The sequence below is a fragment of the Taurulus bubalis genome (genome assembly GCF_910589615.1).
Source record: "Taurulus bubalis genome assembly, chromosome: 9".
Lineage (NCBI taxonomy): Eukaryota > Metazoa > Chordata > Actinopteri > Perciformes > Cottidae > Taurulus > Taurulus bubalis.
Window position 1 is genome coordinate 22969169 of NC_136597.1, and position 26493 is coordinate 22995661.

Below are 26493 nucleotides of genomic sequence, written 5' to 3' on the forward strand. Positions count from 1 at the left end.
AGCATTGAGGAATCTTACCAAACTTCTCACACACACACTCTCTCGCTGTTTTGCATCGGATTACTTTTACAACCCCATTAAAAACACATCAAGGTATGAATTAAAGGGCTGTCAATAGTGCTGCAGGAAATGCAATCTCCTGGCTGCTGAAATATATTTGCAGCACATAATATTTCAATGGGTATTTTCTGTTTCCTATGGTGTCATGCAATTCCTGTAAAGCGCACTGGATTATGATGTAGCCTGGGGGATGCATGAGTCGAGTTTCACTAATTAAATTGCTATTCTTGCAACCAACTATTGCGGAAGGGCCTGCTCCTATTATTAGTTATTTCCTCTCACTTTATTTCATGCATTAATAATGTGTAGTGATAGTTTGGAGAGTGCTTTTGTGATGTACACTTATAGCTAATGCACATAATGTGCAGAAAAAAACATATATTTTAAGTACAGTGGCTGAAAAGCAGTATGTCAAAGAACCCTTCCTGACATGTTTTAACTATTTAAAGCATGCTTAACCCACTCTCCCTCTTTGTCAAGATAAGTGTAGAATCTGTGAACATGCAAAACAATTAAATATTTTCCAAACATTTAAAAATGTGAAAGTCCAGTCTGGCTGGAGCCCACTTGTGTAAGTTGCACATTTGGCCACACAGTTGTCTTCCAAACTTGCAGCGATGTCTTAAAAGCATGCTCGTAAATGCACTTCTTTACTGAGACGAGACAACAGACAGTCAGGACTGCAGAGGGAGAGAGAAAGTCATCGGTGCCAGCCTGCCCTACGTCCAGGACCGAGTGAGGAAACAGGATGCTCACTGCAGACACCTTCACACCCTGGACACATCCTATTAAAACGTCTCCCCTCTGGTAGGCGCAACATAACACCGAACATCAACACTGTACATCAACACTACCAGACACAGGCCTCCACTCTGATGGAACACTTAAATCACTCATACGCTGTGAATAACACTCGAACACCAAGATATCCACTGCTGCCTTTATAGATTACACTTTTATTGTGTTTAATTATGTTTATTTTCATTGTGATCTATCACTCCCAACATGAAGCCTGCACTATATATATATATATATATATATATATATATATATATATATATATATATATATATATACAGTTTATAAACATATGTACATGGAGCCTGCACACTGGATATAATAACCCTGTCCATATATCAATTTAGTATTTATTTACCTGCACTTTTTGTCTTTTTCTTGCACTACTTATGTGATAAGATGAATAGCTCTTTCATTTGAAGCTGGTTAGCTTAGCATAAATAGTTAAAAACATAAGCTCCATCTATACCAGCACCTCTAAAGCTCACTAGTTAACAGTTATGTTCACTTGTGAAGTTGGGATCAACTAGCTTAATAAACTAGCTAACTAACGCTACGTCACGTTTACGCTACGTAAACGTGACGTAGCGTTACGTAGCGTTAACGTAAACGGACAAACGTCGGAGTTGTGTCAGTCTTCTCACATAACTCTTGGCTAATAAGCGTCAAGTTAAGCCACGTCCACGGAACGTGTCTCCATCATTAGTAAACAAAGTTAAAGTCAAAACGTCCAATATATAAGTAGTCCGTTATTTGTTTTAAAATAGTTTTAGCATTGTGTGTGTGTGTGTGTGTGCGCGCGTGCGTGTTCGTCAGCGCTCCTCTAAGGTGCAAGCTGACACTCAAAATGGTGATTTTCCTGTTTGGTTTCCTATTTTTATGAATGGAGGCGGAGGTCGTGAGTTTTTGTCATATGTTCTGTTCTCAGCCACCAGGGGGAGAGCAACATGGAGAATGAATAGCGTCTCTCTCTCTCTCTCTCTCTCGCTCGCGCTGTGTGTGCGCGTGTCTCTCTCCCACAACATAAAGGCGAGGTTCAAGGGTAAAAACTTGCAATTCATGGCATGGAGGAGTCAGTGGGTTGAGCAGCAGCTCATGGTCTGAGCCCAGTTATCATCGAGCCGAAGCAGAGCCTCGTCTAGCTGCTCGAGTGTTGTCCTCTTTTTATTCTTTCTCTCCCCTCTTCCCTGTCCTCTTTCTTCTTCTTCTTCTACTACTCGGCTTTTTCTGTGCAGTTTGGCTGCAAAGAGTCAAGCTAATTGCCCCGCGTGTGTTTCGCAGTCAAAACGGTGTCTAGAGGGGGGAGAAGAAAAAAAAGAGAAAACAGCGATTCCGATGCCTTCTTCCACTTTGAGCGAGAGGGACAACCCCTAAACCCCCGTGCGTGTGTGTGTGTGTGTGTGTGTGTGTGTGTGTGTTTTACACGAGGGACGGACACACAGACGTCTCCGTCATCTTCCACTTCATGAAAAAAGGACGCGTCTCGGCAAAAAAAAAAAAGAAAGAACCAGAGAAACTGACGGGGATCATGGCAGCTACTTTATCGGCGGAGGAAGAACAGGTAGGCCTTTACAGTCTTTACACTTCTTCCTCTCTGTTGTTTCCGTCGCCCTTAAACGTCCCAGCCTCGGCCCTACCTGGAGGTATTTTTTTTTTTTGGCCCCGAGGGTTGCGTGAACGCACCGCGGCGATGGCGGTGCGCAGTGGGGTTTTGTTGCGAAATGCTCCCTGAATGCGTCGCGGAAATATTGTATCGATTTCTGACAACATTTTTTTTTTTTTGTTGCTCTCGATGCATCAATGTCAGTTCCTCTCCAGCGGCTGAGCTGCAACTCTTGCGAAACAGGGCCGATATCGCCTTTTTATCAGCCCCCACACAGATATACAATATTAATTCCTGGTGCTTTTAGAGTTGTTCGTTCGAGGGCACAGACCGTGTTATTACTCCGGGGAAGAGTTGGAAACGCTGTCTGGCTCCACATTTGGCTCATTCATGAATGTATACAGTAGAAACTTGGTTGCAATGTGTAGAAAGTGATATGGCTTTGAAATATATTGGTCAAACTGACATGCATTCACACATGAAATGCATTTTCCTTCATTTCTTTCTTCTTTTTTTATATATAGCCTTAAGCCTAAATGAGTTTCATCAATAGTTGCTGTAACGTGAAAGCCCAAAACAACTCTGAACTTAGTTTTGACAAGTTTGCATTGTTTTTAACATCCCGGTGTATATACAGATTTCGCAATAAAAAGTTGTATTTACAAAAAAAAGAGCAAATATTCATATTTGACAAGCTGGAACCAGGGCTAGTTTAACCTTTTTTGTAAAAAAAAAAATATGTTGTTGCAGATTAACTGTTTCTATTGATTGACTGAACAATTATTTCAGCTCTAATATTATGTACCTGTGTTATGCTTCATGGATGCAGACCCATAGGACTCTACTAGTTGTGGGGATTAAAAGACCCAATTAGAATCTTTCCAGCTAAACCTGGTTTGCTCAACGTGTATTTATTAGTGTACTCTTAATACACAAAGTATTAGGCCAGTTAACCCAGTTGCAGTTCCATTGACCCCTCTCTAAAACAGTTTCTACAAAAAAAGGAGCATTATAACATAGATGAAGATTTAATGTATGACCGTTTCAAACAGCGTTAGTCTCAGATAGGTGTACCTAATAAACTGGCAACGAGTGTAGCTGCATTTGATCTTGATTTGTAAATTAAACATGACCAAAGTTAAAGTGGCATGAACGGTACCAAACCACAAGAAATCCAACATGAGCAAAGAGACTGTTGTTGTAGTTTCTGTGTGGGAATAATAATCAGTTTGTAGTATCTAGATTTTGAGTTGATTTTTTTCTTCTTCTCTGGTCTCGTGCGTGTCTTCTCTTCTGACTCCTCATCATCTGGCCAGCAGAAAGCCTTATCTGGCTACTCCATTTCCTGTGTGAGCCGGGGCCCCCGCTCGGGTACCGGACGCCCTCATTACATCCACAGCCTTGTGGGAGGTGGTTGGGGATGTGTGTGTGTGTGTGTGTGTGTCAGGGTGGCTCTCTCGGGAGCATACACGGGTGTAGTGGAACTTCATTCTAAAGGCAGCTGTTAAAAGCATTTCCACTAGACTCGGGGGAAGGGGGGAGTTTGAGTTACAGAGTCGTTTGTGTGTGCGTCTATCATGTGCTTTAGAGAAACTGTGTGTTTGTGGGCCTGTGTTTGTGTGCGGTGAGTCTACTCCCAGGAAGCAGTGGAGTGAGAGAAATTGGGGAATAGGGAGAGAGTGACGTCACTGACTTCCTGTTTTGGTATTGACTCGCTGAAGCAGCAGCAGTCCCACATTTGTAAATAGGTTAGCGTGGCTTCTGTAATCAAACGAGTTTTGGATGTCAAGGTCAGCCATGAATCCTTTCTTAAAACGTGAAGACAAATGAATGCATTAAGGTCTGTCGAGGTGTAATCATGATGCTGCAGTAAACCCACACACACTACTTTCCATAACCCCTTCAATAGAGTTTCTGTCTGCTGAGACAATAACACAGTCACCGTGTACATTATGACTCCTGGCTGGAATGTGAATACTGCAGACAGTACTCAGACATTATTTCCTGTAACAAAGGATCATCAAGTAAAACAATATGACAAAATCTATTTGAGTGCCAGTAAGCCACTGCAGTACCAGCACTGACACATCTAAATGAAAGCCAGCTTTCAATTGATTTACACCTATATCTAAATGGGCACCATGAGAATGGCCTATAACGGTGGATTAGTGGTTGGCAATGCGGTCAAAGTCATCTATCACAGTATCGGTAGTTTTAAATCATAATAAACCCATGTCTTCTGGAAATTCAGTTTTTTTTAATATATATATTTCAACTAGAACATGCTTCAATGTTCCAGAAATACATTATTTATTACATTGTACTATGTGTCTGAATATATCTGTTTTGAAACGCTCTGTTTTAGCGCCTGTCTCTTCACGCACCCCTCCCCCCAAAAAAACATGGTCCACTCTGATTTGCTCACAAGAGAAATATGTTTTCAACATTTGCAAAGGTGAGTTTCTCAAGACGTGGGTGGTATATTCTAATGAGCCTGCATGTGACATCGGAATGGGAGCTAAATCTGAATGGCTGGTTGAATCACATGATTTCTGATCCAAGCAAACCACAAAAAAATGACTTGGTTGTCTTATTTCATAGTTTGTGGGTTGGTAGGAACTCCATATATGCAATTGTATGTGTGCGCTGGGCAAGTGAGTTTTTCAAGATATGCCCTCCTATAAATATTTGAAAACCAATGTGGAGCTGACACAAATAGTCAAACATGTGGAAAATTCACCGGTTCCAGCATCTGAGATATAAATAATTACTGGTTTTCTTAGTCTTTTGGGATAGTTAACTATTGGTCAGACAAAACAAGCAATCTACAGACTTCTGAGTGTTTATCATTTACTCTGGAGTAGAGAAACCACTTTTCTCTTGCTGATACTGATTCCTTTACCTGAATTATTAACACGACTTCATTCCCTTTTCTATTTCATTGCCGTGAAAACCTCAAGTTTGTAAACTAGATTTAGCAAGATTGCGTTTAATATTATGCTTTCTATTACTGTTTATTTTTGTAATCTTTTATTCACTTGTGCTGCTGTAATCCTGTAATTTCCCCACTGCGGGACTAATCTAGGATCATCTTTAAAAACATGATGTTATGATTTACTTTTACCTAATACTCAGTTTTACTGCATGGCACTTGAACACATCAACATGTAACTCAATGCAGCCTCGCGTACCGGTAGCTGTTTGCGTCGTTATTTAGCCAAGCAGCGCTGTGCTGCTAATGGCCATTGGAAGCAGTGTGTATACCGGTATCTCAACAACTCCACTCGGGAGTAAATGACTGAATAAGGGCGAGATTTCGGACACTGTGGCAGCCAGTTTGACTCTAAAGTAAATCTGGGTCAGAGTCTCAAACCTTTTTGGACCCGTGGACTTGTTTTCAGGACTGTTTGGCAAAGAACCAACTACAACTCCATCCACTAACTCGCAGCACAGCATGTCCCGACTGCAGTCAACCTAATCAATGACTTATCGACAGTCATCGTCAACACCACCAATAAACAACCCCTGACAACACACTGGATTATGTAATGTCAGCTGTTTATTGTTTAAAATGTGTCACTCTGCATTTGGGAACTACCAACCGAGGACATAAAGGCAGCGGAAAATATAAAGATTTCCGTCCGTTTAGATTAGTGTCAGCCAGTTAAAGCCAGAATTAAGTGTTTCAAGAATTTAGAAGAAAATATCTCCTGCTTTTATCAGAACTGGAGCGAGTCGAGCAAATATTTATGCATCCTCCAGGAATTGAGTAAGTCACTCCTCCGCATTGAGTCTTCCAGTGCAGTCTGGTGTGCTATCGCAAAAACAAACTGGTTCATCCTCAAATTCCACTCTGGCGGATATGGCCCCTAGTGCAGAAAAGCCAAACAAGACGGGCTTCTCCAGGAACAGAGGGTCACTGCCTGGAGTTGGCAGTCTCTCCTTAAAAGGCTAAGAGAGAAAGAGCAGCTGTCAAACCATTGAAATCTTGGAAACCCGAGTGTACCTGACAGCAATCTGACAGGAAGTTGTCTTTGGCCGACACCGAAGGATTGCTGTGCAACAACAAAGAGCACACGGCCCACGTTGGATGGAGCTCGTGGACTTTTTAAAGGACGGTACCACAGAATGTGATGGTTCATCTGGTAAGCGAGGTCCAACACTTTTTTTTTTGTGACCATGAACAACTTTGAGATAGTGACTGATTGATTTGGAATACTGCCTTTTTTGTAAATCTAAAAATAGATCTACAAAGTTCGAAAAAATATTTTTTTCCTTTGAAGAAAACCCTGTTCACCTTGTTGACGCCATGTTTTAATCTTTTGGCAGTTTTCTCTGTAAATAATAATAAGACGAATCATAGATCCAAACAGTATCTTACCTCACAGAGTGTGATTATTGCTTCAGTCCAGCTTGAACTAAACCAACTTTTAGAAGGCAATAGATGTAAGGCAGGAAGTCAACCACCACGTCTTGCGATTTCCACCAGATCTCACGGCAATAAACTCCCTAGATATTGAAAGAAACTATACCGAGTACACCCAGTAACCCAATGAAATGCATAAGGAGCAATGTTTAAACACATTTAGTGAATTGAGCTTGCTGTGCAACAGGACTTGCATGACAACATGTGCTCGTATGTTCAAAGAAGGTCTCTGGCGTGGGATGTGGATGACCCCCTCCATCTTTTTCTGGCCCTCCACTGTTCTCCTGGTCCATGACTTTGTGACTTTGATCCTTTCCCAGTCAGTGCTGCGGCCGTTTTAGGTCTGATGTCGCAACCTTCCATCTGCTGGGGGGGGGAAGACCATAAGATGTGGTTATAAACTCTACAACATGTATTCTTCCCGAAAGGATTAATGCACTTTAAAGTTAGTATATTTATTCTAAGTATTGCATGTTGTAGCATCTGCTCGAAATGATCAGAGATCCATTCACGACTGCGCTGAAAAGCCCAGGATTGAGACTGACACCCCTCCCCATGAGAAGCGACCTCAGCCCTGTCAGGTGCAATCATCCCTCATCCCTTGCATGTTAAGGCAGCTGAACAGAGCAGAAGCTGCAATCCCCTCCTGTCTGTGAATGCGCTGGCTTTTCCCGAGGAGAGACAGTGGCATCCTGTCTCGAGGCTCGGCGCTCGTCAGTGATCGTTTTGTATTCCTAAAGAGCCGTGGACCCCCAGAACTCGACTTCCTGTGCCTCGCCAGAGAAGCGGGACCCTGTGTTTTTTTTTTTTAAGTGCGAGCTTTCATTGCCTCCTGTGTCGCCTTTTGACGATTCACTGGGTGCTGACTCGCTAGCTCTGCGGGTGCTGCGGGTGGTGGGGGTGAGTTCCTGAGGGAGTGTATAATGAGAGCAGAGGGGAGGACAGGAAGCTCTTGAAAGGCTGCCGGCTAAATGCATAAGTTATTTGCAAGATGGGTGGAAGGCCTTTATGGTAAACACGTTTTTCCAAATTATAAGTTTGGTGCATTTGGTTAGTTGCTTTTAGATTTGAGCGTCGAAGAAAAGACAAGTGTTAAAAACAAAATGCTTTTTGGAAGCTAGCAACTTTCCTACTTGGTACTTTTATGCTGTCCTTGCATTTTCAGCCCCAGCACACATCTCTAAAAACCCTCTGTACGATACCTCTCCGGCACCAAATGGCAGACCGACACAGTTAGCAATTAGCTGGCGAACATAGAGGCATATTTAGTGGCTAAAGAGACAGATTTGGTGAGTTGGTGGGGACCAAAACGGAGCCAAAAGAAGAGTGAATATCAGACTTGTATTCAGCAGGTGGCCGGACAACGCACTCCAAATGAATGCTAATGTTGTTCCGCATCTGTTGGAACTTTTTAAACTAATTCCCAAGATGATATTTCTCATGTTTTGAGGCCCATACACTACATTTGATTTTGTGAATGCCTGATGCAAGCTTAAAAAAACCTTGTGTATATACTTCAAACTCACTATGACTTAATATGAAACTTAATAGCAAAAAACAAACACTCGGTTGTCTCCACTAAGTTTTAAAAATTATAATTTCGGTGTCTAATTAATAACGTTATCGTCAGTAATCCATCATAACGTCAAACCCTTTTTAATTCCATTTCCATCAGGGCCATCCTATCATTGAACTGCTTTATTCCTGGATAACTCGGCACTCAACCAGTACATGTGATTGGACTTTTCAGCCCACGCATTAAAAGTTATTATTGCACCAGTTTAGCAAGAGTCCAGATTTGTTTCCCCCTCTCAATATGTGACCGTTGTTAAACGTGAGCTAGAAGTTTTCTTTTACTTGACCAAATCCACTGGTCATCCACATGCTGCTGTTTACATGTTCTTTCTTTTTAGCTCAACCGTGAACTGTAAGCCAACGCTTTCCCCCCCAAAATAGCTGCGGTTAACGCACAAGTTGAACTCGCATGGTTTTTGGTTCGCACAAATTACAGATCACACATTTAATTTAGTTCCTCCCTGCGTATGTTCAGTCTGTGGAGACACACGCGCCGAGCATCCAACTCTTTATGAAACGCCATCGTAGACGTCTCACCGGGCCGTGAGATTCCCCTCGAATATTCTGTGAAGCCGTAGATGGCGCTTCCTGTGAAGGAGGACGTATCGAGTTTAAAGCCCAGTTTCACTTCCTTTCTGTTTGACCCTTCGATTACGAGAGTACAACGTTTGTGTGTCCGTTTCAGGCTACTAGGCAGTTTCTGGAGGAAATCAACAAGTGGACCAGTCAGCATGGAGTGTCGGAGCTGTCCAGGGAATTGGCCGTCAAGTTCCTCATGGCTCGCAAGTTTGACGTCCTCCGAGCCATTGAGCTATTCCACAGCTACAGGGTAAGAACAGACGCGAGAACCACTTGGCTTGAGAGTGAACTGTGTGCACAGCAGCAGAGCGGTTGAGGTGGAGCCACTCTGTGGTTGCCATATTGGAATCCTCATCTGTTTAACAGAGTGGCTAAAAAAAAACAGCTGACAAAATACAATTAAGATGAAACTTTTTATTTTAAATATGCAAGTGAGAGCATTTTTGGGGGACTTTGGGTATTGTTATAAAAATGATTTTCATCAGGTTGGCACTGGAAGTTGGAGCTTTTCATAAAGACAATTCAAATTAGAGGTATTTTTGCACAATGGCAATAACAGAGTTTAGATGCTAAGATCAAAACATTTTATATTTTTGACAAAAGAAGGGTTTAAATGTCTATACATCCCCAATAACATTTAAACCCACTTTTCATTTAATACTTTGTGCCAACCAATCAACCATCAATGTCTACATCAAACGCCACAATTTGTAAAAAACAATGACCCACTTAAATGACCAGCTGTGGTCTCGGTGGGATAAATAGATTGAAAAGCTATCAACACCACTGCTTACTACATACAAGACTCTAGTCTACAACATAGAGGGAAGCTTACTGATTTAGATCAGGAAATATGTGCTCAAAGAATAAGTAAACAATCCTGCTCATCAGTGTCGACTTATACTTCAGCACACTTTTCAACACTAATCGTTTACATTCATTCCCATCATAATAAAGTTGTCAATGTTTTATTTATATATATATATATATATATATATATATATATATATATATATATATATATATATATATATATATATATATATATATATATATACACACATACATACACCAGCTTTCTGAAACCTATATTTAAAAAAAACATCTTTTTTTTGTTTGAACATTATCAGAGGAATCTACGCCCACATTGGAACGTTCTAATCTCATTATGCTGAACATCAACCATCATTTCCACAGAGTCTGATGTATTCTATTAACCTTCATTATGACGCAACTGCCTCAGACGCGGAAAAGCAGTTTACTGCCTTTTGTGACTATTTCAGATGGAAAGAAGTAACTGATGGCAGGTTGTGAAGCACAATGAATACAATCAGGACAACATGGACTAATGTCACAGCTTTGTTCTCGCTGCTGTGTTGAAATCGTATATATCTGCACCAAATGCAAAAGTATGACGAGGAGCAGTATGCAGCGGTATTCAGCTTTCCAGAGAGCTTTGAGCTTATCAAGAAATGAGTGTTGCCCCGTCATCAGAAAAGCTCATTGATTGGCACAGCTGAGGTTATGAGGGTAGATTACCGGTAAATGAGGAACGTGAAGTGTTCCAGGGAGGGGTGGTGGGCCTGCATGCAAAACAATGTGAAACTGTATTTATTTTTCCGCTGTATGTCTCAGAGCATCTGGCATAGAGCGGTCGAGACGCCACCTGACACTGTGCCGCAGAGAAAAGACGTCACTTGTAACACTGTGTGTTACCGAAATAGCAGTTAGTGACCTTGGTGATATTATTACCATCAAAGCGGTAAGAAATTAGCCTGAAGATGAAGCCTCCAGGGCAGCGCCAGTGGATCAGCCTGCAGGTCTCATTAACTTTATGATCTGGGTAATAACGTAATCAAGGCCTCCTGCGATCCCGTAATGACGACCAGGAAGTTGAGGGAAATGTCTTATTTGTTCCTTATTGGCTTACAGTAGACTGCTGTAAATGTCCCAAAATCTGAACATGCGAATTAGGGTTTATCTGCTCCCTTTTATCAACTGCAGCAAACGGAACAGACTCTAGTGACCTGAATATCTTCGTGACGGGGCCGGAGTTCGCCCTCCTACCTTCTTTTGAGTAACGTCGCTTTAATCGCCACGCTGGGTTCTTTAATTTCTTTTTTCTCCTTTGTGAATACCTGCACTGTGACTTTAAGAAGGATTAGTCTCCTCTGCCACGCCACGGTTCATTGAACTCGCTTTAATGCTGCGTCAGCACCCGGACAGAGGATGGGACGAGTAGTACGTCGGCCTGGCATGAAACATCTGTGTTTTTGTATCGTGCCATCTATTGTAATATAACGTAAAATAATATTGTGTGGTGTTTTTTTTAATGTATTTTTACTGCATCTGTACATGTTAGTCTTTTCTGTCATATTTGTGTCTCATTACTATGAGACGTGACCGATTACAAAAATAATCTTAAAAGATGAAGGAATAAGAAAGCTGATCTATGTGTGAAATCTACGGGTTGTTTCCATCAAATGGAAAAGCTTTTATAAAAACAAAATAATGGAAATGATGGGGAAATGATTTGGGGTTTGATGACTTCTCCTCCAGGTGTACGTGAGGCTCGTCCTATGTTTATAAGTGGTCGTTTATTTTTAGACCCTGTAATCACAGTTAAGAGCCCACATTATTTAAAAGAGGAAGAAAAAAGATAAATACAACAATAAATGGAAAAGACACCTCCCATGCTCGGCCCTTACAATGAGTTCAAGAAACTCCCACACAACCTCTTTGTGAGGTGTGTGTGTGTGTGTGATGGAAACCATGCAGAGAGGAATCCTCCTGGCAGGAAAGTCAGGCAGTAGTTCTCCATTGTTCACAGAGGAATTCACCTCAAAGTGCAGTTGCTCCGCAGCCTGACTTCACCTGCTGTGATCTGTTTTCTGCAGGAAACGCGTCTTAAAGAAGGAATCGTCCGACTTCAGCCTCAGGAAGAACCTCTGCGCTCGGAGCTGCTCAGCGGAAAGTTCACCGTGTTGGTAAGAGTGAGCTGAATGGAAAACGTTGAGTCAAGTTAGAAGACGGTTAAAGGATAAAGGAAGGTGATATTCATTTATGTATTGACCAAAACCAGCGGTGAATTAATTCCAATGACAAGTATTGTCTTATGCCTTTGTCCCATAGACCTTCATTGTTCTCCAAAAACTATTGAGAACATGTGAACAATGAGGCGGATTGTTTTTTCATTATTATAAAAGATGGGTTTTTGGGTTGATCCGTCTTGCTGGAATACTTAGCTATGTTTCACTAAAGCACTGTGTATTAACCCGCAGCTGAAATAGTCCCCAACAAACGCACCATTTACTCTTGTTTGAGTAAGATTTGGGCATTAAAAAAAAAACTGCGGTGCCCAATGCTCTCCTAGGAAATTCCTTTTTTAATAAACCATGACCTGTTTTTAAGGATTCACATCTTCAGTAGTAACCAAGTCAGAAAATATAGAGACAAGTTTGGCTTGTTTTTGTATTTTAACAGGACTTCGAACAGACAAATCTCAAATTCCAGAAATGTAGGTTCTTCTGGACTTGGCAAAGAATCAATCAATCAATAACTTATCGCATCAAAGGACCCATAACTCGCTAATGTGATGAGCTCACTTTTCATTGACGAAAAAAGGTTCAGGGTACAACTTCTGAAAGCAAGTTCTCATAATGAAGAATTAAGGGGTTTTTTTGGGGTGCAATTTATTTATTGATTGGTGTGCCAAGTGGATTTCCTGTGCCAGATAAATTTAGCCACACACACATCAGCAGACTCCCCACTCTCCTGTGTTGGCCTTCTTCCTTCCCTGTTGACGTGGCATTGATGCTGCACATCCTCTTGTCTGACGTCGGAGGTCTCCAGCCTCAGCAGCGGGCTTCATATCCTGCCTGAGGTATTTTTAGCCCCCCTCATGTCCGAGAACAAGGGCTTATTTGCTTACACAGGACCGCTCGGTGCGGCTTCATTCACAAGTGAAGAGCCTCTCGTTCGCTTGACACCAGCAGCCTTCACACTGATCAGGTTTGACATGCAAAATATGATCTGTGTCCCTCTAAGGAAGGAAAGGAAAGAGCAGAGCTGCAAGACCTGCAGCATCATGACAAGAATCACTCCTGCTAAATTGTTGACAGCCTGTTTTTTTTTTTTCTTCTTCTGGCATTCTGCCAGCAACCAGCCTTTGAACTTCAGCGCCCCCCTGTGGTCACTGTTCAGTCTCACTTTTGGCTGCCTTGTTGTCACACCTTAAACCAGCCCCAGTTAATTTATAGACGTACCATTTAGATTTCTATGAAAAACACATCTGTCAAACTTTTGGTAAAAACGTTCTAATCCATGCATCGACTGAAAAGCCCAATAATTGTTATGGGAAATGCAGGAAACAAAACAACTGAGAAATGCTAACCAACAGCTCAGTACATTTTGAGTGGTTCGTGAAAAGGGGCCAAACGTCTCACAGCCGACTGAATGCTGATATAACCTGTTAGTCGTGTGTATTCCAGAGTGTACGGGATCCTTCGGGGGCCTCCATCGCCTTGTACACGGCCAAACTGCACCACCCCAACAAGACGGGCAACCACGTGGTGCTGCAGGCCCTCTTCTACCTCCTGGATCGGGCCGTGGAAAGGTGAGTGGTACTCGTGAAATGCTCTCTGACTAATGCTGTGCGTCCAATCTTCCCCCGAAATCAAGGATTTTACTTCCCAAATATATCTCCCAGTTTATTTCCAAGTGGGTTAGTTTTCCTTGAGGGAATCCTGAACATGTGATTTGACTATTACAAGACAGCTTGCGCTGGCTTGTGTCCTGTTTTTTTAAAGTGTTATTTAAGTCTGCCGTGTTCTCGCCTGCCTGCATAAAGCGAGTTGTTACCTGACCTGTTTGTTAAGATATCCAACACATTAACAGAGAAGTCTCGCCCACAGCTTTGAGACCCAGAGGAACGGCTTGGTGTTCATCTACGACATGGCGGGCTCCAACTACACAAACTTTGAACTGGACCTGAGCAAGAAGATACTCAACCTGCTCAAGGTGGGATTTACAGCCCTGCATTTTTACATCACGTATAATGATTTTACACACGTACGGTAAATGCCAAATAAGGTTAAATATCTGAGAAAATGAGATGCATTATCCTAAAAAAAATACAGTGCAATATTGACTGGATCAGATGTAGATTTACTTATTGTCAACACGACTGAACCTATTGAAAGGACCTCGGTTGAATTATCTGCCAATGTTAAAAGTGATTCCCTCTCCTTCAGGGTCGGGTTAAGACGTAACTCTAGAGTTATGTCCTCCATCCTGCTAAGAATCCCATTGATTAAAACAGGATTGGTGTCTCCTCTGAATTAATTTCCTGCAGACAGAAATAATGGCTCACCGACTGGGTTTGACGAGCATAATAATCTTTTAATCCACACACCATGACTGTGTAAAACTCCGATGTAGGCACACTTTCAGGTTCCTGACAAAATAAGCACCGCTCTAAGTGATTTGTGCTTTAAAGATCTAGCTGCGTGTTATCTGGAGTCCATACAGCACAGACACTTCTGTGGCCTCATCGGCATCAACGGCATGCATTTTGTGCCCACATATTGATCTAAAAATGTAGTCGTGGTCAAATTAATTTAATATATACTGGAGAACCACAATAGTCATTCTGCATGTATATCCTTATGTATTTATTTGTATGGTTATGTGCATGTGTATCTTCATGCACATCTTTTCTTTATACGCATGTGTAGAAAATCAATAAAAATGTGATAACAAAAAAATAGTAATTCTGCATCATCAGGATCAACATGGTGAAAGAACGATTCTGCAGCACTGCTTAGTTTTTTGGTGTCACAAACCAATTGAAAGAGATTATGCGGGTTCTGTTGGCACCCTGTGCTAAAACGACCCGAGCTTCTTTTAAGAAGAATGAAGTAAATCCTGTTGAATCCGAGACGCTTTGGAGTTTGCTGTAAGTTGTGTTGTGTCTCTCTCCACCAGGGGGCGTTCCCTGCCAGGCTGAAGAAGGTGTTGATTGTCGGGGCCCCCGTTTGGTTTCGAGTGCCGTACAATCTGCTCAGCCTGCTTCTCAAGGAGAAACTACGGGAGAGGGTAAATAGAGGAGCACTCGAGTTTTGAAAAATTCTGTTTCAGTTTTTATCTGGAGGGGCAGAGACCGTGAATGAGCGAGCAATTCCGTGTCATTGATTTTTTTTTTTTTTTTTTTTTTTTTTTTTTTTGTTGCAAATGATGATTTGATTAGGGGGCTTCTCTTTCACAACTAGTCCACCCGGCTGCCTCTCACTTCCTGTGACGTTAATGCTCGATCACCCGGCCTGCAGCACTGCCCCTGGATAGTTTCATTAGTATGGATTTCATGAGTCAACCGTCTACTGTAAATTGTGTTTCCGGATTATTCATGCTACCAAGGACATAAAACCCAACACGATATTGATTCCTAGGTGTCAACCCTCCACCAAAGGGTTCAACAGTCGACCGCCTGAACCCATTCTCACCCGTTCTCTTCTCACTCCAGGTGCAGATGGTGAAAATGGCCGAGCTGCGCCAACACCTCCCCAGAGACTGCCTCCCCCAGCACCTGGGCGGCCTGCTGCCTCTGGAGTCGTACAGCTGGAACCAGCAGCTCCTGGCGGGCCAGAACGGCCGGGTGGACCCGGTGGACGAGCTGGTGGGCATTCCCGTGGAAGACCCCTCCATTCACGTCCCGGGACCCGAGTCCATGCGCCCGCAGGAGCTGCTGACGCACCTCGGCCGGCTCCAGCGCTCGGGCATCCACCTCGAGTACGAGGAGCTGCGCAAAGAGCCGCCGCCCGGAAGCTTCCACTGTGCACAGTGAGTCTCCGGCAGCAGCCGTGACATTTAGAGCGCCGGAGTCTCGTAACGAGCATGTGCTTCTCAAATGTGAGGGTTTGATCTTTTATGTCGATAGGAAGTGGAATATATTTTGGGGTTTTGCCACATGTTGGTTGTATAAAACAAGCCAACTGGCTACTGAAGTCGTGTCATGAGTAACATTTTTGTATTCTTTGTCTACAGATTAGCTTACAACCAGGAGAGGAATCGCTACGGAGACGTGCTGTGCCTCGATCAAACTAGAGTTCGTTTGAAACCCAGAAGGAACGAGGTGAGGTTTTATTTTTATTAATCTGCACATTACAGTTGTCTTTCAAATAAAACGACTGCAAGTTCCCCTCTCGATCACTGTCAGCTGGCATCCTGATTCACAAGTGAGCTGCTATTTGTCCAGAATTCGGTTGTGTTTACTCTTCTAAAATCACTGAAAACTCCCCATCAGCCACATGTAGACGGCCGAGCTGTACGGTCTCATTCCCCTCATGGCACAATTCACCGGTCAGCGTTTCGTTCTCCTCCATCTTTAAAGCAGAGCTTTGTTGTTCCCACAGAGGTCAGACTACATCAATGCAAGCTTCATGGACGGCTACAAGCAGAGGAACGCATACATCGGTACTCAAGGTATGACAACTGTCTCGTATTTGTAATGCTCACTGGATTGTTGAAGTATTTAAAGAGACAACAAGATACTTACGTGTGTGTGTGTGTGTGTGTGTGTGTGTGTGTGTGTGTGTGTGTGTGTGTGTGTGTGTGTGTGTGTGTGTGTGTGTGTGTGTGTGTGTGTGTGTGTGTGTGTGTGTGTGTGTGTGTGTACAGATGGATTTGTGGATGGTTGAAGGTTAAAAGACTCAAAGGAATAAGGTGCTGACTGGACACTTTGTCCAAAGGGAAAAATGAATGACTCCACCGATTGGGTTGACGAATAGTTATTAAATCCATAAAGCGTTGCTGTGTGTGTGTGTGCTTTGAGGATCTAGTAGTGTGTCATCTGGAGTCAATAGCACAGACACTTCCGTGGCCTCAGCGGCATGTATTCTTTTGCCCACATATTGATCTTAGGATGGACTGTAGTAGTAGAGTTGTGCTCATGAGATTAATTTAATACATACAGCAATACCACAATATTAAGAGCCAGTTGAAAGGTGGTGAGCTTCTGTGAGTGCAGGACAAACGACTTTATTTCAGACCCAACTCATTGGTGATTGTCTCAGGGTGCTGCCGCGTCTGTAGTTGGGTTAATTTATGCCGGACCACGGGGATACATGATATATTGTTGCGTTTAAGTTCTGGTCCGCTTTTCTTTGGTGTCACAAAGCTCACTAAGAAGTGAGTGATCATTAGTAATGGTTGTCTTTGAGTTTGTTACGATAAGCTGCTGATCAATGCAATCATGTGGATCTGCTCCATGACACAGAACGCTGACTGAACTGAGGTCATTTAAATGTGCTTTGAATATCCTCGTTGTCCTTGTGCAGGACCGCTGGAAAAGACCTACGGGGATTTCTGGAGAATGGTCTGGGAACAAAACATGCTTGTTATTGTCATGACGACCAGGTAATCTAAATAGATTTTTTTTTATTTTATTTGATATAAATGCCAAATATAATTCATACTTTGTCGAGTCAGAAGAAAAGTGCCCGTTTCAGAATCGAATAATTTCACTAAGTATGTCCCGTCTCTGCGCCGCAGGACGGATGAGGGCAGTCGGAGGAAGTGTGGACAGTATTGGCCTCTGGAGGAAGGAGGGCAGGAGGTCTACGACCACATGGCAGTGGTGAACCAGAGGGTGGACCACCACACCCACTACAACCACACCACCCTCGAACTGCACAACACCGAGGTACAGCCGTGGGCCAAGAATATGTACTGCAACGGGACCGTGCTTACCGGGAAGGGGTTTTATTAAGCATGTGGGGTGCAGACATGAATCAAAGATATGTTATAGTTCTGGCCCACAAATGGTTTGTAGTTAAATCCATCTTTCACTCTTAAACTGGGTGAGATGGAAGCGGCCCGGACGTCCCTTTTTTTTTTTTTTAAACAAATAAGGTGCTAAGTGTTAATTAGTCAAACTAGAGGTTGGTGGATTATTTAATTTTTTTTCAATTTTGCACAGACTTTACTTCATGCTAAGCTAAATGCTAAAGCTTTATGCTAAGCTAAATGCTAAAGCTTTATGCTAAGCTAAACGCTAAAGCTTTATGCTAAGCTAAACGCTAAAGCTTTATGCTAAACTCAACGCCTGCTGGCTTTTAGCTTTTTGGCTAGAACCAGCAGGTGTTTAGCTTAGCATAAAGCTCTAGCATTTAATTTAGCATAAAGGTGTGCAAAATTGAAGAAAACTAAATAATCATGAATGAATGAATATATACTTTATTAATCCCAAAGGGGAAATTATATATATATATATATATATATATATATATATATATATATATATATATATATATATATATATATATATATATATATATATATATATATATATATATATATATATATATATATACACACACAATACTAATAAAATAAAAATAGCTGGGATGAAAAAAGCACAGTATTAATTCAGGAATTAAATTAAACTTGGAGTGCAATCCACCAACCTCTAATTTGACTTATTCATTTCAATAATATGTTCTCATCTAACTCTTGGAGTGCACAAGAAGCCTGCAACTAAAAACACCTTGTATCCATTCAGACATGTGAACAGAGACAAGTGAGTCATTTCCAGTACCTCAGCTGGCCCGACTACGGCGTTCCCACCTCCGCAGTGACGCTCATTGACTTCCTGGGAGCTGTGAAGAGACAACAGAGGAAAATGGTGAAGGGTTTGGGACTCCAGTGGGCCGGCCACCCGCAGGGACCCCCGATGGTGGTCCATTGCAGTGCAGGGATTGGGAGAACAGGTGAGACCCTGAGACTGTATGAACCAGAATTTGCATCATATTCTGTCCGACAGACTCCATTTCAAATGCTTAAAAGAAGTGCCGGCGCTAACGAGCCCCGTTGCTTTCAGGTACCTTCTGTGCGCTGGACATCTGTCTGTCCCAGTTACAGGACGTCGGCTCCCTGAATGTTTGCCAGACGGTGCGACGCATGAGAACACAGAGAGCCTTCAGCATCCAAACCCCGGACCAGTTCTACTTCTGCTACAATGCCATTTTGGAGCACGCCCAACGGCAGGGCCTGCTCCCAGCCAATCAGTGAGCTTCAGCCCTGTCGTCCCTCCTCCCCTCCCCTATAGATTATTCCACGAACTCTGAGATCCCTGCAGTCAATCTGTTGAACCCTAAACTGTGTTGTGTGACCAATCTGTGAGTCCGGGAAGGGAAACCCGCTCCGAGAAGCTGTCCGTTGAGACCGGGGCCGTTCTTCATTGGCAGGACGAGGAAAAAAGCTCGAGATTCGACATTATCGTGTTTCAATGTGACAACATTCTCGCTTCCCACAATGTGTGACATTTTGTTGTTGCCGAGCGTTAAAAAAAAACTGCTCCTGTGCCGTGTTGTGGTTCTGCAGTCCGGCACGTTGGGGCAAGTGATCGAGGTAATGTTCATTAACCCTTTTTTCTTTTTTTTTAATATATATTTATTTGCCACTTTAAACCGACGGTTTAGGGGACCTTAAAGGAGTAGTTCACCCCAAAATAAATATTCAACATTTATCCACTCAGGCCATATTGGTTAAAACTCCACTAAACATTGTACGACTGCAAATAAATGTTACTTTTAATTGCATTTCAGTGAAAGTCAGTGGAGTTAACATGGCCATTGTGCATTAAATAGTACTTTTCTCCTCACAACTGCTGCGTAAAGTTGGTTTTTAATGGCCAAATGAAAGCCCCATCGGCATAGTTACTGAGCACAGGCACTATTTTGATCAGATGCTTGAAGTAAGCGCTAAACTTGTAATAATTTTGAGAAGAGCTGAGATGGAACCACAGTAACTTGCTCATCTTCTTTTTCTTCTTCTAATATACATATGCAAATTGTATTTATTGCAGTTCTAAGTGACACGGGCAAGACGCAAGTTACTCACACAATCTTTATTTTGGGGTGAAATAAGCCTTTTAACTAAGTGCATCTTTTTTTTTTATTCCAAATTGGGAGCTTGATCTCCACTCTCATGCGACAATAATGGATTTTGGTTCGGTTCATAGTTTTTACACCTCCTGTGTCCAGGAAATGTCGAGCAGTGCATTTTTTGCACATGGTTTATGTCGCGTAGATGGTACGAGCTCGTCTCAGGAGTGTCACGCTGAACACATGGAGGTGAAACCGCTCAACTTAAAAAAATAAGAATTAAAACAATTTAGTCAGGAAGTCTTTTGCCAAGAAGTTGTTGCATTCCTTCTGAAGTTGCATAATGCATTCTCCTCTGCCTTAGAAAGAGACTCGGTAAAGAGGGGTGGAGCACACTGTGATCACTCGTTCAGTCGCTGTCCTTGTGAATTCCTCTTTTAGTTTTATTGTATTTTTTTCCAAATATATCCACTGACCTTCCGTCTCACTAAATTGAGATTTTCTAACTTCTACAAACGGGGACTCGTGTCCTCGTGGCCGCCTTTTGCTCACGAGCAGTGCCGTCGCGCTTCAGTGATTGTGCTTGCATGCACACGCACACATTTAGAGCAGTCTGCAGTGGCTATGCCATCGACGCGAACATCTGTGGAGTCATCGGTTGAGACCTCATGAGTAGTGCAATACTTCCTTTTTTTTAATTTTTTTTACACCAATCATGTCTTAGCACTTTTCGATAACTATTCCCGATGTGCTCTGAGATTAGTCGTCATGGTGGTAGGATGGGATGACACGTAAAACACAATTCAGTAGGTCTACATGTGACGTTGGGGATAACTTGATTGTTAAATTTAGTGATGTGATAGGAAACATTTAGTGACATTTTGGACTTAATGTTAACATCTGCATAGAGCTTTATCAAGAGGATTTTTTACAGGGAAGCCAGAAATGAATGATAGAAAAGGTGAACGGGCATCCACAAATCTGTGCCTGCACCCTATAGGGTCCTCCTCGGACACTTGAGAGCCAGAAATTTTGTCTGAAGTATATTTTCATTATTATTGTGTTACTTTTTACGTTCTACAGACTGTGGTTGTAATCAGTGCTTTCATCTGGTCCCAGTATCTTGCCATTATTATAGAGTACATGTACAAAAACTGAGTGTCTGTGTGTCATACGTTGCATTATGTTGTTGTCGGGTGAAAAAAAACAAAAAAAACAAATGTGTTCTTTGCTACAGAATTCATATTGAATTTGCTTGTGGTGAAGCATTTTTAAGTCTGCCATCATCATGCACTCAGATTTTTAGAATTGTTTTTCCTTTCAATGACGGATGCAAAATGTGCCGTATTTTATTCAACAACTGTTTTCATAAGATTACCCAGGATATACAGTTATCTACATTAATTTTATATTTGTTCTATTATAACCTATTACTTTATCATTCGTATGACTATTGAATCAAGCTATACTGTATTAAATACAAACTATGTCAACGTATACATTCGTAAAGCTGTGTTTAATTTTTTTGGGTTTAAGCTGATTTATAGGCAATTTAATGTAGTTCATTGATTATGGTATTTTTAACTTGGCAATCGCAGTCTTGTATACTATCAAACATTTATTGAGACTTCAAGACTGGTATGAAATGAAAAAAGTATTGTAAACCTGGAAAGAAACAAGTAGTTAATAGTATTGGTGCATGTATTATAATAAGTGCTAAATCTGTACTCCGGACGGGACTTTGACCATGGATTATTCAAAAGGTACACTGTAAAAGTACTTTGTAGTATTTGTGCATTTAGTCTCCAGTGTTTTTTTAATTTTTTTTATCACACATCAACATTAGAAGAAAAGTAGTCCATGCTACTTGTGCAAGTAGTCTAAGAAGTACTGAAGCTAAAAATATTAGTTTCATAAACTACTTGTGGAATCAAGTAAGTGATCGGATTAAAGTTGATCGAAAAAGACTCTGGAAGGGATTTAAGGGGTTATTCCACAAGCAAACACTATTTAGACAACGATTAATAATAATATGAACTACTTTTTATTTATGATTGACTCGGTCGAAATAATATGCTCCTAAAGCACTGTTCTGTTCCTGCACCGCAAATAACTAAATCACACGCGATCTTTTACTTTGAAATCGGGACCGGAAGTTGTCACTGGAGGGATTTACGACACGCACACAGCCCCCCGTCATCCCATTTTATGTTTCTACACAATAATATGAGTTCAAATCACGTTAAAATATGTTTAACTTTTCAAAGTGCTACGTAGTTCTTCTACGTAACACGTGTTTATAAACGCTATTATTTTAAAGGAAGCGCAGCTTTGCTCTCTTCCTGTTTCAACACGCACACGTCTGACGTCACACGTCTGACGTTTTCACACGGGAGTGGACTCGTTTCCTCAAAGGAGACTCCCAACGACGAATCCGGTATGTTTTGACCATCTGAAAGTCTATAAAAGGTGTTTTTGACCCTGTAATGAAACGAAATAAACTAAACAATTCGGCTCTCGCGAGGACAGCGACGTGCTCTCGCGCTATTTTAACCACAGACCAACAAGAGCCAGCTGACAGCAGCCATTCAGACAGCAGCCCAGACCTCAACAAACAGTTTACAGAAACCAAACGATGGGTCTGACGGGATGTTCATACGGGTACCTGCACATATTGGTGTCGAAGGACATTAAATGGCAGATGAAGTCAATAAAATAAAATAAAATAGCTGCACTAATGTTGCAGTAAGCTTCAGTAAAAACAGAAACCAAAAGTATTATTAAACAAAAGGATGAAGGAATGGTGGCAGAAGCCAGAAAAAAAAGGACGATGGTTTTACAGTTTAGAGGAAAGTGGAAGAAATGAGATGTCCAGGAAAGGAACAGGGGAGAGAATAATATCTAAACTTAGATTGGGACACACTGGGCTTCACAGCAAAAGTAAGGAAAACATGGTGCAAATGTTTGTATTGTGGGCAAGAGGAATGAATAGCACATGTTATTGCAGACTGTTATAAATATGAGCATGAAAGAAGGCAGACAATTGGAAACCTCAGCAAAGATAAAAGTACATTTATTTTATATAATATTCTGCAAAAGAAATCAAGGAGTTCAAACAAAACTGCGTGGATAATGCAAACAAAACAAGAGACATATTTAGAACAAGATCAAAACAAGTATAATACATAAGTAATCACACAGTAAAGGTTTAATAAGTAAACAATATTTTAAAATATATAACTGTTGATATAGCACAGTGGATTGCACACATTATTTATATTGCACAGTTTTGTCAAATACTATTTTTAGTATCTTATGGTAAGTCATATTATTTAGATTAGTTTTTAATTATTTTGTATTAAATAATGTAACGTTAAGTACTACTAGACGTCCTGAGCCACACTCCATACCAGCTGATGGCAGTAATGCACCAAATCGTTGTTTGCCAACTGTCAATTAACCTCGATGAAGAAGAACAACAACAATAGAAGCATTCGGCTGGAAGTCGCCAGCTAACGGGGTCACGAGATAAACCTAAACACATGGCGTCCGCGTCGGACTCCTCACGTTGTTTACATTAAAGAGTTATTTATAACAAGGAGGGTAGAATGTATGAAAGGCAATAATGCCACAATCTTTAAGTCCGCCTTTACTTACACAAACATACACACAATAAAACATCAGAGACCGTTAATTAAAGGAGCAACATCTGTATGTTGTGGTTTCAGGGTGCTCTCCCCCTCCCTAACTGCTTACTGTTCCTCAAATAGCTCCCTCCAATCTGCTCATGCACACACAAAGTGTCCTTGTTCTGCACACTGTTGCTCCACCATCATCTGCAGCAGGTGACGTAGCAGGATGGAGCTCCAGGCCTTTAGGAGGCTCCTCTGCATGCAGGTCGAGGTTTGTCATTGCCAGAGAGTCTCAGGACGTAATCAGACAAACGCAAACTTAATCTTATGTCAGCGGGACATTGACCAAGAAAAAGTTCCAAAAGTATAACACAAACTGAAGCTGACATGCGTGATCACAAGTCAATGTAATCAATACGCTCCTGTGTAGTTGACCTCAGGCGGCTTTGTGCCACTAAAAGCATTGGGTGTATCGTTGGCTTTATTGTCAGAAAAAAAAACATGAAATAATTTTCTTCCCGAGCCAAACAACAGAAGTGGCTCTCTGGCACAGTGTGCGTCCATAAACTCACAGTTGAATTGCTGCCACATGCTCCTCAGAAAAGCATTGAATGAAATCAAGAGGCTGATAACTGCTAAATTAGGGTCCATGCGCTTGTTTATTCGCAGGTCTCTCAGTAGGAGTTCATGATGAAGCGGCAACTGGAGGATGGGGAAGCGTTTTTTTCTTCCCAGCAGCGGCGCCTCGCTGGCCGCCCGGAGGCCTCCGCACAGGGCCAGCAGTTCAAGAGGCTCAAGGTCAGCCGGCCCGGTTTATTTTTAACACAAATTCTTCCAACGGAAAACCTGCAAATGTCAAAGAGTGTTCACGCCAAGGACGTCAGTGAAAATAAATATACAGACGTTGTCGGAGGCTTTAGAGAAATATGTGTATTTTCATCCCGTAAGACCTCTTTTCTCCCATTGCGTGTCGAGATTTAAAAATGTAATATCAGAATCAGGGCACGCATCCATGCAGGAGATTCACAGGGAAATATTTAAATCTTTGGGTAAATTATTTATTCGTATATTCACTTTTTCTGTATAAATGTGTAATGTCAGAATCGGGGCACTGCGGCCAAAAGTAAACGTAGAAGTCAAAATCCGATCGGCAGGTGGATGAACTTCTCCTCTTCTCTGTCCCAAAGGTAGAAGATGCTCTGTCTTACTTGGATCAAGTGAAACTGCAGTTTGGCAACCAGCCTCAGGTCTACAATGACTTCCTGGACATAATGAAAGAGTTCAAGTCTCAGAGGTGAGGACACTGTTTGACTTTACATAAAAGATGCTGTGTTTTTACGATGCACACCCAAAGTCAGTCCACTTGGTGTTCAAACTTTTATAACTAAAATTCAGTACAAATAATAATATTGAAAATGATAATAACTTGCTGAAGGATAAAACCATGAACCTCATTCAGATGTATGGTTCATTGTCAGATTGGGAAACCAACCAAGAGACATGTGAGTTAATGTATTCTTCAAGTAGAAACGTGAATCAGAAAACACAGTTTTTACCTCAACAGTTCCACAAAGACACTAAAAGCGTTATTTTGCCCTTTTGCAAAGTTGGGAGTTTGAGGATTTAGTTTGAACTTTAGAGTTGTGTGATGGAACAGCTGCGTCCATGATAGACGTATAATCCGAGAATCTAAAGGCATAAGTGTACCAACATGTTGATGCTCCCACCACGGCTGATGAAACTATTCATTCAAGCTTGGTTGCAAGATGTTTCCTCCTACCTGTACCAGGAGCTGATGAAGTGTGATACAGTAAAAAAAAATAAAACGACAGAATATAGATTCAACAATCGTTCACTGACTTATAGATGACATCGTTGAACAGATGACCAAACTTCCATTTGTTGAATCATTGAGTTTTTGCTCTTCTCATTTGTCTTGTTCTGGTTTCTTTTAGACACTCAACTTACAGACGAGGACAGTCACTGTACCTTTTGAATTAATTCTGTCTACGTTCCCCTCCCCCCAGTATTGACACCCCCGGGGTCATCCGCAGAGTGTCACAGCTCTTCAAAGGTCACCCCGACCTCATCATGGGCTTCAACACCTTCGTGCCGCCTGGCTACAAGATCAAGGTCCAGAACCCTGTTGCCGGGTGAACATAAATAAAAGAAATGACTTCTTTGCGACAGAATTCATATTGAATTTGCTTGTGGCGAAGCATTTTTAAGTCTGCCATCATCACGCACTTTGATTTTAGAGTTATTTTTCTTTTAATGACGGAGGCAAAATGTCCCCTTTTTTAATTGTTCTATTGTATTCAACAACGATTACCCAGGATATACAGTTATCTAAATACATTTTATATTTGTGCTATTATAACCTAATACTTTATCATTCGTATGACTATTGAATCAGGGTATACTGTATTAAATAAAAACAACGTATACATTCGTAAAGCTGTGTTTTTTGGCTTATTAATCTGATTTATCCATCATTTAATGTTACTCGTTTTCCATTTAGAGTTTGTTGATTACAGTATTTTTAATTTGGCAATCACAGTTTGACCGATTTGTATACTATATATATATATATATATATATATATATATATATATGAGTATTGTAAACCTGCAGAGACAAGAACATATAGAGAAAACTTTAACATATGCGGAGAGATGAGAAGTTAAAAATGAATCAATATGGGGAAAGGTGAACAAAGCATGAATCAGGGTGTTATGTATTTTAATCAGTAACTTTACAGCTACACTGATATTTTTCTATCAATAATAAACCCACTGTCCACTAGCTGGACAGACATTGGGTCCAGAGAGAGCTGCATATTTTCCTCAAGACTTGGTGGAGACCAAAACCCGAGTGAAAAGGACTGAATATTGGACTTCAATTTTGTCAAATGTTTAGAGACACACGATTCCAAATAAA

General features: G+C 41.5%; 2 protein-coding genes across 2 annotated transcripts; both read left to right on the plus strand.

Annotated features, from left to right (window-relative positions):
- Positions 1–2386: 2386 nt before the first annotated feature.
- ptpn9a (protein tyrosine phosphatase non-receptor type 9a) lies at positions 2387–19106 on the plus strand (the record flags this gene model as incomplete). The annotated part of the gene is made up of 13 exons (XM_079223958.1): positions 2387–2419; positions 9148–9291; positions 11939–12028; positions 13532–13656; positions 13955–14060; positions 15027–15137; positions 15562–15878; positions 16083–16170; positions 16451–16520; positions 17375–17453; positions 17589–17739; positions 18598–18805; positions 18916–19106. 13 exons carry the CDS (start codon positions 2387–2389, stop codon positions 19104–19106), a joined length of 1713 nt encoding a protein of 570 aa, XP_079080084.1.
- Positions 19107–22301: 3195 nt separating this feature from the next.
- Positions 22302–25998, plus strand: LOC306740923 (paired amphipathic helix protein Sin3a-like). The gene is made up of 4 exons (XM_079223168.1): positions 22302–22358; positions 24223–24351; positions 24741–24847; positions 25581–25998. The coding sequence occupies exons 2-4, from the start codon at positions 24241–24243 to the stop codon at positions 25708–25710; spliced, it is 348 nt and encodes a 115-aa protein (XP_079079294.1). The 5' UTR covers positions 22302–22358; positions 24223–24240; the 3' UTR covers positions 25711–25998.
- Positions 25999–26493: the final 495 nt, after the last annotated feature.

What these genes read in the sequence shown, in the direction of transcription:
- LOC306740923 (XM_079223168.1), top strand. Translation starts at nt 24,241, where the DNA reads ATGATGAAGCGGCAACTGGAGGATGGGGAAGCGTTTTTTTCTTCCCAG. An exon ending in AGCAGTTCAAGAGGCTCAAG is followed by an intron (nt 24,352 to 24,740) that starts GTCAGCCGGCCC and finishes TCTGTCCCAAAG; the next exon opens with GTAGAAGATGCTCTGTCTTA. An exon ending in AAAGAGTTCAAGTCTCAGAG is followed by an intron (nt 24,848 to 25,580) that starts GTGAGGACACTG and finishes CCCTCCCCCCAG; the next exon opens with TATTGACACCCCCGGGGTCA.